This window comes from Vipera ursinii, assembly GCF_947247035.1.
Source record: "Vipera ursinii genome assembly, chromosome: 1".
NCBI lineage: Eukaryota > Metazoa > Chordata > Lepidosauria > Squamata > Viperidae > Vipera > Vipera ursinii.
Genome location: NC_139512.1, coordinates 99,103,982 through 99,119,114, shown reverse-complemented (window position 1 = coordinate 99,119,114; position 15,133 = coordinate 99,103,982). Strand labels below are relative to the sequence as shown.

Here is a 15,133-nt window from a genome sequence, read left to right as displayed (position 1 = left end):
GTTTCAGCCTGCTTTCTCTTGTAGCAAGGGAAGCTGAAACCGAGCAAGGCAAATTGCAGGAGCATGAGATCCGCGTTTCTCAGCATGTGCCGATTTGTGCTCCTGGCAATCTCCCTTGCTTTCCACTTGCGGAGGTTGGGGCTGGCCATATGGATCACCCTCGGACCATAAGATGCACCCTCGTTTTCCCCCTCACTTTTGGGGGGGGAAGTGCATCTTATGGTCCGAAAAATACGGTACTTATGTATTTACCCACTTTGGATGGATCTTGCGGGAGCTCTTTTTAATTGGCTTAAATTCTTTTTGATTTACCGTATATACTTGAGTATAAGCCGAATTTTTCAGCCCACTTTTTGGGCTGAAAAATTCCACTTCGGCTTATACTCCAGTCAACAAAAAAAAAACTTACCGAGGACTTGTGCGCGGCCGAGGCTTTGGTGCTTCCGGGATCGCGCGCACCTCTCCCAAGCCACCGCCGTCCGCAGACCTGCCGAAGTTTGGGGAGGTTTGGGGAGGTGCGCGCGCACCTCCCCAAACCTCCCCAAACGTCGGCAGGTCTCCGGACCTCCGTGCCCTGCCTGCCTGCTTCTTTCCGCTACGGAAAGAAGCAGACCTCCGTGCCCTGCCTGCCTGCTTCTTTCCGCTGCGGAAAGAAGCAGACCTCCGTGCCCTGCTTGCCTGCTTCTTTCCGCTGCGGAAAGAAGCAGACCTCCGGAAAGAAGCAGACCTCCGTGCCCTGCTTGCCTGCTTCTTTCCGCTGCGGAAAGAAGCAGACCTCCGGAAAGAAGCAGACCTCCGTGCCCTGCTTGCTTGCTTCTTTCCGCAGCGGAAAGAAGCAGACCTCCGCGCCCTGCTTGCCTGCTTCTTTCCGCAGTGGAAAGAAGCAGACCTCCGCGCCCTGCTTGCCTGCTTCTTTCCGCTGCGGAAAGAAGCAGACCTCCGGAAAGAAGCAGACCTCCATGCCCTGCTTGCCTGCTTCTTTCCGCTGCCATTTAACAACCATTCAAGGTTACAAGAGACTCAGGAAAAGTTGCTTACAGTCCATCCTTGAAGTTATGACAGCTGCACTACCCACATAGTCACAGGATTGCAATTTGGGCACTTTTCAACGTGTTTGCACACATGTCTTGTGATCGCCATTTGCAGTCTTCTCTGTTGGCTTCCCTAAAAAGTTAATGCAGAAGCCAACGGAGATGGTTGCAAGCTGCTACTTCCTTGGAAGATTTTCCTCATCCTGTGTGCAGGGAGGAACTCTTGGGTGGAGGGGGGCCTGAAGAAAAGAAGCTTGTATCATAAAGTTCTGAGATCTTCTGCCCTTCAGAAACATTGTATTTATTAGCTTTCCAGCCAGAAAACTAGCGAACATAATGTTTCTGAATAGTAGAAAGGATTTATCCAGCCTTCCTTGCCTTCAGAAACATTTCAACAGCTGGCGCTCTTCTTGTGATTGTTCTGAAGGCTATAGAAAGAGCCAGTTTTCTGCTGTGCGGAAACATGGCGTTTGCTAGCTTTCTGGCTGGAAAGCTAAAAACTGCCACGTTTCTTAATGAAAAGTGTGGGGGGGTTGGGGGGGTTTAGGGTTAGGGTTTCAGAATACTGCTTTTAAAAATAATTCATTTATTAAGTTTTGACATCATACTGTAAAATACAAACTAAAAGAAAAGGGAATGGCAAAACAAAGTGACAAAAAACACATCAAATATAACAAAAGTGAACTTCCTTTTAGTATAGCATATATTGACAATTCAACCACCTCTCTCTCTGTGTTTAAGGAAATAACACCAATCTATAAAATACCTTAAATTACTCATAGTCTAACATACTAAAAATCAGCGTTGATTAAATAATCTTAATTTCATCCAGAAAAAACGCTAAGATACCAAGTGTAGATCACCTTTTATTTTAAAAACTGCAGTTATTTATCTAGTCAAGTCCAATCTAATCTTCAAAATCCAAAGTCAAAAGCTGATTCTTTTCTTTTCTTTATCCTGCAAAAAATTATCATTTGCCTCCAGTTTGCATGAAATTTAATCAAATTATTATCTCTTTGCAAAGCATTTTGCCATCTCAGCTAGCTCCATTAATTTCAAAATCCATTACTTCCATTGTGGATATATATTCTTTCCAAATTTAGGCATATAACAACCTTGCTGCCATAGCCATATGTAAAAAAAGTCCTATTTTTTTTCTCCACCTGTATATCAGCTATCCCCGAAAGAAAAGTTTCAGGTTTCAATATTACATCCATTTTTTAGAATAAAGTAGTTTCTGACAAATTCTGCAACTGGACTGGAAGAAAAAATAAAACCAGAAAGATAAAGCAAGTTAATAAGGTCGTTTGAAAAGGTACAAAAAATTATAGGTATCACGTAAGGAAGGGAAAAGGAGTGAATATGGATCGTTGGGGATTGATAACATACTATTTTATTTTCAAAATTGGATTTTCCATTTTAAAGTATGCAATCTCATACAAGTCTTAACATTTAATTTTTCTGTTTCAGATTACTCAGCAGTTAGAAGGTATCTGTTTACAAGTAATTGGAACAGTTTTACAACAGCATGTTTTAGGTAATTTTTTTTAGTTGTATTAAATAATATAAACTTATTAAAAACTACTACTAATTTGACCAAAATCACACTTAATGATACTTTGATCTGTTCCAGAATTCTATGAGGAAATCTTCTCCTTGGCTCACAGTCTGACCTGTCAGCAAGTCTCTGCACAGATGTGGCAACTTCTGCCTCTGGTCTTTGAGGTATTTCAGCAAGACGGTTTTGATTACTTTACAGGTGAATACTTTATGCCTTCTGAGACTCATATTACAAAGGGAAAATGATACAACATAAACTGAAATGTTAATGCATACTGTATTTTTTTTATTTTCATGAATATTAAGAGGTAAGAACATACATAACATTTGTAGCATTATTCTTTTTAAATACAGATATGATGCCACTGTTGCATAATTATGTGACTGTTGATACAGACACGCTCCTGTCTGATACAAAATACCTAGAAATGATCTACAGTATGTGTAAAAAGGTAAGCAACCCATTGTATCCTCAGAATAACTTTGTGTGTCTTTTTAAAACTAGGAAAAGAGAGATGTGAACATTATGTATGCTATTATTTTAATTCCTCCTCCAGAGTAGATTTAAATGGCTGCAGTCAAATGTGCATAGTATATTATCTATGTCTAGTGATAAAGTCCATTTGCGTTCTGCACATAGACTATATTGCTCACATACAATCTGCAGCCAAAGAGCAACATGAGATCATAGTACTGGTCTAATGATGTTGAAAGACAAGTTTATCATTGACCAGCCTCCAAACTCTCAAACATATTGGTGCAAAATGAGGTAGAATTTTGAAACACCTGTGTTACGGTTTTGTCAAAAACCCAAGCAGAGCTATATGTTAGAAATGTCTTTTGGAAAGTTGGCCTTTGTAAAGTCTAGCAGACAAGTCCTTTATTTTGAGTCTGAGTTCTCATATACATATTGGCTTTCATTTTTTTTTAGTGATCATTGCTATTAAAATAAACAGTCTCTCTTATGTTTTGATTGGAGATTTCTTGCACAGATTGTGTTTCTGTACAGGAGGATTTTCAATCTGGAACTAAATTCCAGCATGATAGATTAATTCAGTTTTCCCTTCTGCCTTTCTCCATCCCCTTTATTATATGTAGTACAAGTAGTTCTTAACTGGTGACTGTAATGGAACTTCCCTGTTATGGTCACAAGTGTGATTGTCTCACTTAATGACCTCCATCCCTGTTCTTCCTGATAAATTGTTAGACAAACAGGTGGATCATTAAGCAGGGGGTACCTCAGGGGGAAGGCCTAGCGCAAACCCAGACCCATCTATCCTGTACCTCCCAAGGCCTCCCCCACCCTTTAAATTCCACTTCCTGCACCTAGTTTCCCCACAGCCCTTGGGCCTGTTTCTCCCCCAGGTCCCCTCAGGCCTCTCGTCCCCCAACTGGGTCAGGTATGGCTTAGATCTCTTCTCCATCTTCCATCACCCATTGTGCACTTATGTTCTAATGGTCTCTGGAACTTTCCTCAACACTGCACTTTAGGGAAGCAAAATGAAGTGGTTTGTTCCTGGGCTGCATGGCAGCCTCCTGGAAGTGATCACCATTTTGGCAGGACTTGTCAGGATTATGGATACACTAAAAATGGCTGCTGATTTCGGGACGAACCACTGAATTCTGCTTCCCTAGCACTGCATGCGTAGCACTGTGCAGACTTCTGGAGATTTCTTCAGCACTGTGCAGATCACTTTACAGAAGTAAAATGGAATGGTTATCTGGGCCATGTGGCATCCTCCGTTAAGTGTATAAAACTGACAAGTCACCTTCAGATCTTTTACTGGTTTGTATTTGTAGATTCTTAACTGGAATTTGGCTTTGAAAATGTGAAATAATTACTTTTTTGAAAAATATTTTTCCCATATAGATATGTAAAAAGATGTATTCATTCATATATATTGATGAAACTTAAGAGATGATTGAATATTTCTTATAGCTGAATTTATTTATAAAAAAATGATAATACTGAGTACCAAAATTCATAGTTCATGTATTTCCTAGGTCCTTACAGGTGTAGCAGGAGAAGATGCAGAATGTCATGCAGCAAAACTATTAGAAGTTATCATTTTGCAATGTAAAGGCCGTGGCATTGATCAGGTAAATTAAATAATGTATCTTCAGAAGTATCTGAAAGAAGCCATACTGTGGAAATGGTCAGTTACTTACCATCTAAATGTAAATAAACAATATCATAATAAATACAAGTCCTCTTAAGTCAGGGGTCCTCAACCCCGGATCCATGGACCAGAACTGGTCTGCGGCATGCCAGAAACCGGGTCACGCAAACAAGCAAAGCCACATCTGCAGGATGCAAGCAACATATGAAACCATGCCCCTCTGGTCCACGTAAAAACTTCTCTCCATGGAGCCGGTCCCTGGTGCCCAAAAAGTTGGGGGCTGCTGCTATAAATATAGCAATATTGTAACATTCTGAGGTTTCTGGGTTTTTTTTTCCTGCTCATTTGAAAAGAAAACATAAAAATTTGCATATAAATAAAAAAGGAAAGAATTTTAAAAAGTTTGTTCCATCAAGAAGGAATACAAAAGCTGAAACGTTCATTATATCATAGGCATAATAGATATTTCAATTTGAAAAAACTACAAGTTCACATTTTTTTCATATAACTATTTTCAAAAGAATAACAAAATTAAAAGTTAAACAGGAAAGGAAGCTTTCTTTAAAAAAAGCTCAGGAATAAAGGAATAAAAGTGCAGAGAAGGGAAAAGGTGACTTCTTGACTTCTGATTTTCTTTGGTACAGATACAGATTAAAAGAATATATAAAATTCTTATTGTAAGGTTAACACTTATCTACATTACTACCATAATCCCATCATCGAATCCCAAAATCAACTTCATTTTTTCCAATTTCTCACAAAAGGTCCAAAGGTGATATCTAAATAGAAATAACGCTTATCCAAGTCTTTTCTTTCATCAAAACTCTCAATTTGTTAGTTGTCATACACCAACAATTACTCATTTTATAAAAATTCTCTTTATGATTATGATTCATTGTAAATTTCAACTCTTTCTTCCAGATTCTTGCCCATTAATTCAACTATATATATGTATACAGGGCTTTTTTTCTCATAGAACGCTCAGAATGGAGTTCCGGCACCTTTTTTGGATGGAACCTTGTAGGGTAGGCAAGGCAGGTTATTTCACACACACACACACACACACACACACACACACACACACACACACGACAGACATATATATATATGTCTGTTTTATCATACAGGTAGTCCTCGACCTATGACTACAATTGGGTCCAAAACGTCTGTTGCTAAGCAAGGCAGTTGTTAAGTGAATTTTGCCCCATTTTAAGCCCTTTCTTGACACAGTTGTTAAGTTAGTAACACGGATGTTAAGTGAATCTGGCTTCCTGTTGACTTTGTAAATCAGAATAGAGTTGGAAGGGACCTTGGAGGTCTTCTAGTTCAACTTCCTGCTCAAGCAAGTGGCTGTCCAGTCTTTTCATAAAAATCTTAAAAACATTGCTTGTCAGAAGGTTGCAAAAGGTGATCACTTGACCCCAGGATATTGCAACCTTCATAAATATGAACCAGTTGCCAAGTGTCCGAATTTTGATCACGTGACCATGGAGATGCTGCAACGGTTATCAGTCTGAAAAACACTCATAAGTCACTTTTTTCAGTGCTATTATAACTTTGAATGATCACTAAATGGAACTGTTGTTAAGGATTCTGTACAATGTTGTCCTCCGTCTTTATTTTCAGTAAAAGTTAATCTTAGCAATAATATCATTTGTACAGAACTCTACATCAAATTCAATTTTGTCCTTTTCAGATTCATAATTATCTAACTCACAAATATTTATTTTTTTCCCTCAATTTTAAAACCAAATTTCTTCCATCAAAACATCTTGATCTTGTGCGGTCATATTTTTAACCAACATCTTTGTTTTCTGTTCATTAATTTTAAAGCCTGCTATCACATCAACATATTTTCAGTTTTTTCAGCAAAGATTGCATACTCAGAGGGTGCTGTAAAATGAAAAGTCAACCATTAACAAAAGCTCTCAAGTTTAAAGTCTGGTTTTAATTTTTAGGCCCACTATCCTCTTGTCTGATATTTCTGTATCTACAAAGACGCCTCTTCCAGTATAACTAGCATTTCCTCCTCCTGCAATGAATCGTTGACTATGGCCAGGAAAAAAATCCTAATCTCCTCTTTGGCAGTCTTGAGCAAGCAAGAAGGGCAAAGATTTATGCTACAAATGGAGAACACATGACCCCTGGACATTGCAATCGTATTGTTGCCAAGTGTCTGAATTTTGATCATGTGACCATGAGGATGGTAGTATGTGTGAAAAATGGTCATGAGTCATTTTTTTCAGTGTCATCATAACCTTGAACGGTCACTGTTGTAAGTTTAGGACTATTTGTATTATCTCTGCTCATCCTAAGAAGAAATCTTGGAGGGGAGGGGAGATAGAGAAAGAGAAGATCGGAGTAGCTGTGGAAGTGTTATACTAGAGAGTTTAAAAGTTAAGAATTTAATACATGCATTGCAAGATACAGATATTGAAAATCCAATGTTATCATTGCAGTGATGTTTTAACATTTGCCTCTGACTTGAGTAACATTTTTCCCTCCATCTCTTTAGTGTATACCCTTGTTTGTGGAAGCTGCTTTAGAACGATTAACTAGAGAAGTTAAAACAAGTGAATTACGGACAATGTGCCTCCAGGTTGCCATAGCTGCTCTCTACTATAATCCTCATCTACTTCTGAATACCTTGGAAAATCTTCGCTTCCCCAATAATGTGGAACCTGTTACAAATCATTTCATTACACAGTGGCTTAATGATGTAGACTGTTTCTTGGGGTAAGCTTGTTTCTGGGATTATGGCTTTAATTCATTAAACTTAATGCAGAGAGAAGGGACTATATAGATACAACTGGTATCTCTTTTCCATCTAGCTTCTTCAGGGAATGTGGGCTAGATACATAACAAGCTCTGTTGGGTATGCCCATTGATCAGTTCAGCCATTCCCTTTGTAAATATCTCAAGTAAAATTTGTGGCATCTTTCCAAAAACCAAACGTAATATGCCATTTTCTTTCTTATTCCAGACTTCATGACAGAAAAATGTGTGTGCTAGGCCTGTGTGCATTGATTGACTTGGAACATGTACCGCAGGTTTTAAATCAGGTTTCGGGTCAGATCTTGCCAGCTTTCATACTTTTATTTAATGGGTTAAAAAGAGCATATGCTTGCCATGCTGAACATGAAAATGACAGTGATGATGATGATGATGAAGCTGATGAAGATGAAGAAGCAGGTAAAGCAATGGCCTTTCCTGTAGAGCTGAGTAGCAACATTGCTGATATAGCTGTAGAAAGTTTTTCAGGAAAGTTTTGGCTATATCTTGTGATTTTTTCCTGTCTTTGTTTCATCTTTGTCTTTTAATTGGTCTCAAATATTTATGTACCTCTCATTTTTTACACAGTACTCTATTCTGTTTGGGCCTCTTACATATGAATAATTGGTCCTTTGCCACGTCTTAAGAATGCGCAAAAACTACCATTGCTAGAATTTCTCTGGAATGTTTCATTTTCTTGACAAATGACTTGGCTGTTCATGGACTTACCGTTTTTTTGGAATTTAATTTTTCAAATTAGAAAGATCTTTCCATTTGGAAAATTAATTTCAGAAAAGCAGAATGGACTGGTGGTGGTGGAAAAATCAGAGTGGAAAATTAGTATGGTCCAAGAACTGTATATTTCATCTTCTGGAACTATTTGTCCCCAGAATGTAGGCATCACATATACCTAGTCATATTTATTGTGCTCTTCAATCTGTTCCAGTATTTTTTATTTTTGAAAATAAAGCTAAGCAGACTTATACTGTTGAATCATTGGCCCAATTCATTTAATGTTCTTTCATTGTTACATCTGATTTGCAGTTATCATTTCGTAGCTGTGTGATGTAGTATCAGATGATTAAATTTGTGTTCTCTTCATAACCTAGTGTATTAAAGACCATGTTGTTGTTTTTAAAAAAAAGTGTGGAGATTTTATGCATTAGAAATAATGGAATAATTAAAGGGGAGAGACTAGATGAAATTTTTGGCCACTCTTAAAACCGTTCGTTTGGTTACAGAAGAACTTGGAAGTGATGAAGATGATATTGATGAAGATGGTCAAGAGTATTTAGAGATTTTGGCAAAACAGGCTGGAGAAGATGGAGATGATGAGGATTGGGAAGATGATGATGCTGAAGAGACAGCACTGGAGGGATATTCAACTATTATTGATGATGAAGATAACCCTGTTGATGAATATCAAATATTTAAAGCAATTTTTCAGAGTAAGAGCTGCCATAGCTTTCACTGCAAATCTGTATTCCTGTGTGCTGAAATATATACTATCAGTGTGGTATGCTAAAGAACCTTTAAGGAATATGGGAACTCAAGGAATGTGTGTAATTTGAAAAGATTCAGAAGATATTCAAGGAATTTGAAAAGCTGCAGCCTAAGCATTCAGCAAATCTGAAATGAGTCAGGTTTGATGTAAATCGATAGTTTAGCAGAATTATTAGTAGATACTTCACTTTTTATTGTAAAAATTAGACTGTCGGAGATAAATACTTAGGTTATCTTTGCTGGAGCAAATGTTTTTATTACTACAGCAAATTGTTCTTACGGTGTCAGATTACTGGTTGTGTGTCCCTATGGAAATAGCTAAGCAGAAAGGTCTAAAAATGACAGGGGAAAGGAAAGACGTTGGAAGGAAAGAACAGCCTTGGATTTTTCAAATTTGGTAAGAAAATTTTTAGCAATTGGGGGAAGTAAGATATAGAAAAGAAAGTTATAGAAAAACTAGTTTTCTTCTCAGCAAAATGGAATAACATTTAGCCTCCTACCTAGTATTTCGGGTGATATTTTGCTTGAATTTTTTTCTGACATATATGTGCCTTATTAAAGAATAGAAGAGAGAAAATAATTTCAGGTGACAATATACATTGTATTATTTCTAGTCAACAATTGTAGAAGCACTCCACCTATCATCTATTAAATAAATTGATCGCTCCTACTCTGTAATAAAGTCAAATTTCAGTTGCACATTAATGTGCAGACAAAACTAATTTCAGAATGAATTGAAAAAGGAAAAATACCTTAAAACATCTATAAAAATAAGTTTTATTGGATTGATGCATTTAATTATGCATTCTTTCCCCATTGTGTTAAAGACTGTATAATTAATATTATTTATTTTATTTATAAAATCTCTCCGTAAAGAATCCCAGAGCAGGATATTTAATTATAACAGCAAAAGTAAAAATAGAACACCAGCAACAAGAAAGCAAAGAACAGACTTAAGATCTATCAAGAGGAATCTAAAAATAGTAAATTAAGATTGATTTGCATAGAATTTTCCAAATGCTTACAGATCTATATATTTTGCAGCACTTCAGAATCGTAACCCAGTATGGTACCAAGCATTGACACGTGGTCTTAATGAAGATCAAAGAAAACAATTACAGGACATAGCAACTTTAGCAGATCAGAGAAGAGCTGCTCAGGGTATGCATTTTAATTGAATTTTACATGGATATATTAAGTTCATGTCATTAGTATTTTGCTGAGGGATATGTGTTTGACCCTGAAAGAGCTTCATCTTACCTCATCTTTAAATTAGGAAAATCTTGGACACCAAAGTTGGAGCCAAGAAGAATGGGCTAAATTTAACTCTTCTACTAGAAGGCTGGTTTACACTTTTTCTCCCATGAAGAAATCTGTTCTTTAGTTTTAACTCTGCATCTTCAAGACAGGTGACTTTTTCCTCAGCTCCATATTAGAGCTGAGAAGAAAAAGGAACAATCACATTCTTTTCAGATGGCCTTCAGAACAAGCAGTGCAGAAGAGTCAAGAATCCTTTTCAGAAGGATTTTACAAGTAAGACTCAGTAAAGTTACTCAGAGGGGCTTGGTCAGCAATCAGCTCCTCAGATTATGTAGAACAGGGGTATCAAACTGCTGGCCCGTGGGCCGGATGCATCATGAAGAAACCGTGCCCGCCCCATTGCCGATAATGGCAAAAAAGCTCCGATACATCGCACAATGTCATGTGACGTCGTGAGTTTGACATGTCTGCTGTAGAAGAAGCCACCAAGCGCAAGGAAAAGATATTCAAACTATAGAACAGCAACAAGAAAAAAGTTTCAGTAAGCACTGGAGAGAATGGAAGTCACTGGTCCTCAAACTCCTTTGCAACAAGGAGGGAGCTACAGGAAAAAGCATTAGCTGACCATAGGAAGCAGCAGAAAATCTTGGTTCCCTGAGCACTAGTGCCATTAAAAAGCGTTCCACAATATCCACAGCTTTTGTGGATTGATGTGCCACATAGAACCATGTTTGACTGTCACAAGGAAGCAAAGGAACAGAAGTTTTTCAGGAAAGATTATACACCCTATCTCACAAGTCAAACTGAAGCCAGATGAGTTTCTAGAAACAATTCCAGAGGTAGAGAAGAGGGTTACAAAGTGAGCTCTGTACTAGACTGTAGGTGCCACTCACTGTGACAATTCTCTAGCAGCCTTCCTTTCTCCAGGACTAGACTTGGTCAGCTCCAAGTTTAGTAATCCTTATGTATCCTGAGGAAGTTGTAGTTAGCAGCATTAGCAGTGATTTGCTGACAGTTAACATGATGAGCTCTCTTGACTACTAAGAATGTAGGCACAGCAGAATCCAAGCCTTAAGCTTACGTTGAGGACATGTGAATCTGACATGCCCTCTGTCCATTGCTAAAATGGCAATAGCAAATATGTGGAATAATATGTTAGAGAAGAGAGAGAGGACTCATTTTTATTCTGGTACAGCAGGAAACATACAAGATACAACTGGCAACCTAAAACGAGCAAGATGGCATTCATTCCAGTAGACATCCCAGGACCTTAAGAAAGAACATAGCCCTGTTCAGTCTGAATTATGCAGATCATGGGAATAAACATTATCCTGCTCTCCCACCAAAACAAAATGGATCTGAAATATATACAGTACTAACCAGCTTAAGGGGAGCAGTCGTGTGTACTGGATAGAACCTCGTTAGCTGGGTTTGGCCATTCTGCTGCCTTTGTATACACAGCAAAAACCCTGCACATTGCAAGGAATAATATTGCAAAGTCACAGGACATCAGAGGCTGGTCCTGTGGGATTTGGGCTGAGAAGACCAGCCTTTAGAGAATGATTTTATGCGATATAAACATTCACCCCAGAACCTGTCTTATTTCTGTAATACCTAACCTAAGACATTCAACTAGAAGCTGCCTATCCAGTGTCTGCTAGGATAAAGGGATGGGTTGTAATTCGTTTGTAAAAGTTCTGACTTGTTGCAGAAAGTTCCAGGTGCAATTGTAAGTAGTTCTAGTTTACAAAGTAATGTATGAGATTTCTGAATGAGACCCTGGAAAGTCTGATATCCATACCATTCATCAGGAAGTCATTCTTGCACTCTTTATAAGTTCAAGGTTTTGCAGGTCTCTGCTTAGCTGTTACATTCAGTTTCTAACAAGGACCTCTTTGAAGTACTTGCTGAGTAAGCAGTAAACTCAGATTTTGCATAGTTTCTGAACTATGAAATTTCTGGCAGGTGGATCAGAAGATCTCTGCAATTACTTTGCACTTTGGGATATCTTGACAGGGGAACAGTTTCCCCTTATCTGTTATCCTTATCATGTACACTTCCTCAGAGATGTAAGCCTCCTTTCATTGTCAGTCATATATCACAGGGGTGTCAAACTGCCAGCCCACAGGTCGGATGCGTCACACGGAAGCCATGCCCACCCCATTGCCAGCAATGGCAAAATCGTCCTGATATGTTGCGCAAAGTCACATGACGTCACGAGTTTGACATGTCTGATATATCACTTTCTGTCAGGGGACTTGTCTTTCAGGCCCAAACAAGGGTTCCTGTTTGACCCATCAAACATATCCCATTAACGTGCATTTTTGAAATAAATTCCTTGGTAGCCATACCCTTGGCTAGAAGAGTGGGGACAGTGGAAGCTATCTTAGTGGAAGGGATTAGGCAGAGTGGCCTAGTCTCTTCTTGTGCTAGAGAATGAATCTGTCTCAAATTATATGTTTACTGAGTGCTAAAAATATTTCTCAGATGCTCTCTGTAAGGTCAATAGCCTATTCTCTTTGAAAACACATAATCAAAAACAGTATCAGACAGGTCAAGGTGTATGTTGCTGTGGAACTCTCAGAAAGAATCAGCAATTCTCCCTCTGTCAAAGGATCAGCCACATCTGTAGCTCAAATTGTGTAAATTTTCAATAACACTATATGGTTTGCAACAAAGTAACTTGATGAGAATGAAGATGTACAGTTTAATCCCAATTATTTATAGATGAGGATCTCTGAAGACATTTCTCTTGGCAGCCAAGATTGTGGACACAGAAACAGTTTAAAATCTTCAATAATTTTTGGGAGAATTTTTTGTTTTTTAATCAAATTGCTATATTGTTCATGACAAGATTCTGATTTTGGTTTTGTATTTTCTCTTAAATCAGGACACTTTTTTGAACCAGCCATATTCAATATGATGAGCATGATAATTTTACCTTCTTGCCTCGTTTCTCTTTAAGACTGGAAAAGTATATATGTGATATCATATTACTCATTCTTCTGCTTGTTATTCTATAGAGCACTTCTGTTTTTTTAATATGCAGTTGGAAGAGAACTGATTTTTGAGGATCTCTTGAGGTATTTTTAATATTAGAACTTTTTGTTTTGTGAAGAACTTATCTTACAGAAACAATTTGGGACACTAAAGAATTCTGTCTTGTCTCTTCCAGAATCCAAAATGATTGAAAAACATGGTGGATATAAATTCAGTGCTCCAGTTGTGCCAAGTTCATTTAATTTTGGTGGTCCAGCCCCAGGAATGAATTGAATTATCACTACTTTTCCTCCTACTGTGTGATTGTAGTGAAGAGCTTGTGTTCCTCCCAATATAGTGGTTCCAGAACTGGTTCATGTTATCTACAGCTCACGCTAAATGAATTGGTAGAAATTGAATATTTTAAAAAGAAAAAAGCAACCCAGGAGTGGAACTCGATCATGCAACCTAATACTGGAAAGAAGGTTTTATGAAGATAGGAAGAACCTGAAACTTGAGCTTCAAATGACACTGTGGATATTGGAAATTAAGAGGGGATGTCTTGAAGGCAGCTTCCTTTCTATGAAGAAAATAAGGCATTGGCTGCAGGACTGGTTGGAAAGGTCTCATTTACAGTACACAAGCTTGGAAGGCCAATTTAATTTTTACAACTGTGGGACTGAGTATTTGCCCAGTTTTCTTTTCTTCTCCCCAATGGGTGTCTATTCTTTTAATGTACATAAAGGCAATTGGATGGCCTTACTTAACATTTCATTATTTCCATTTATCAAGATTGTTCATATGTAGAATATCGGACACTTATTGTAGCACTACATAACTGATAAAATCTGTAAATGATTTAGCACTTTCATATTGAAACAAGCCTGCTAGCCTATGTACAAAATTAGCAAAATGTTTGTTTATTAAAAAAAAGGGATGTTCTGGGGAAAATTTCAGGTTATTAATTTAAAACTAGCAGTTTTGTACCTGGTGAACTGTGGTGCAGCTACCACTGGTTGTGACTTGAATTTGATATGTAAAGAAGGGGCTAGTGGTATTTCATTGCTGCTAAAAAAGAAAAAAATGGCAACACTCTGTGTCCTTTGTTTTTTTTTTTCTTTCTTAAAGCTGTCATTGTACAGATGGAAAATTGAAAACTTCATGTTTAAATGCTGAGTGGAAGTTCATTTTCTCAGCGGTGTGAAAACAGACATGAAGTTCTGCTTTTCCAGGAGTGTATTTTGATGTGTGGTGAAACATCTACATAGGCCATCTATTAAAATATGATTTGGCTAACTTGGGCTGGAGTTGATTAAAGTTTTATTCCCATATATGGGAATATGATCAGAATTTATTACATTTCAAGGACCTTCTCTCTCATCTATGCGTCCTTCCCACTTTAAGATACACAAAATTCAGGATTTTTTGCCTGATCCATTTAGAACAGTGGTCCGGTTTATGTAGTTGTCTTAATTGAGAATTAAATAAATCTTGTCAATAATAATGCAGCCTCTTCATGCAGCGTTTAAATTGTTTCTAACCATAGATTTCTATTTGAAGATAAGGTCTGTTGATTATCAGTTTGGAAAAAGTCAGAATCCTAACTTAATTTCAAGTTTAAGATGTCATAATGCAAGCCCTTGACCTGGAATAGGGATCTGTGGTCAGAGCCATATAAGGGCTGCACCTCGTAAAAAGTCTCATTGGTATTTTGACTTAAGAAACTTAGGTTAATGTCATCTAGACATGGTCTCAGGGTTACCAAGTCCCATCTTTGAAGCAACAGTTTTCTTTATCATTAATGGCATTTTAGCTACACGCTAGAAGACTTCTTCCTGCTGGGACCACTATTGAATGATTTGGTGAAGAAGGGAACATCAAATAATATGACTGGGCTGGCGTAGTGCC

The 15,133-nt window shown here is 37.8% G+C and overlaps 1 protein-coding gene across 3 annotated transcripts in view; it reads left to right on the top strand.

Annotated features, from left to right (window-relative positions):
* IPO7 (importin 7) overlaps positions 1-14,526 on the top strand; it is a 46,267-nt gene extending 31,741 nt beyond the window's left edge. For 2 of the 3 annotated variants that reach the window (XM_083349446.1, XM_083349448.1), the window contains exons 17-25: positions 2,502-2,568; positions 2,665-2,790; positions 2,946-3,043; positions 4,596-4,691; positions 7,227-7,447; positions 7,695-7,903; positions 8,725-8,931; positions 10,031-10,147; positions 13,422-14,526. In XM_083349446.1, the coding sequence (XP_083205572.1) occupies positions 2,502-2,568; positions 2,665-2,790; positions 2,946-3,043; positions 4,596-4,691; positions 7,227-7,447; positions 7,695-7,903; positions 8,725-8,931; positions 10,031-10,147; positions 13,422-13,519 (1,239 nt within the window). In that variant the 3' untranslated portion in view covers positions 13,520-14,526. The remainder of the gene's footprint in view (positions 1-2,501; positions 2,569-2,664; positions 2,791-2,945; positions 3,044-4,595; positions 4,692-7,226; positions 7,448-7,694; positions 7,904-8,724; positions 8,932-10,030; positions 10,148-13,421) is intronic. The other variant, XM_083349447.1, reaches the window with a different exon arrangement.
* Positions 14,527-15,133: the final 607 nt, after the last annotated feature.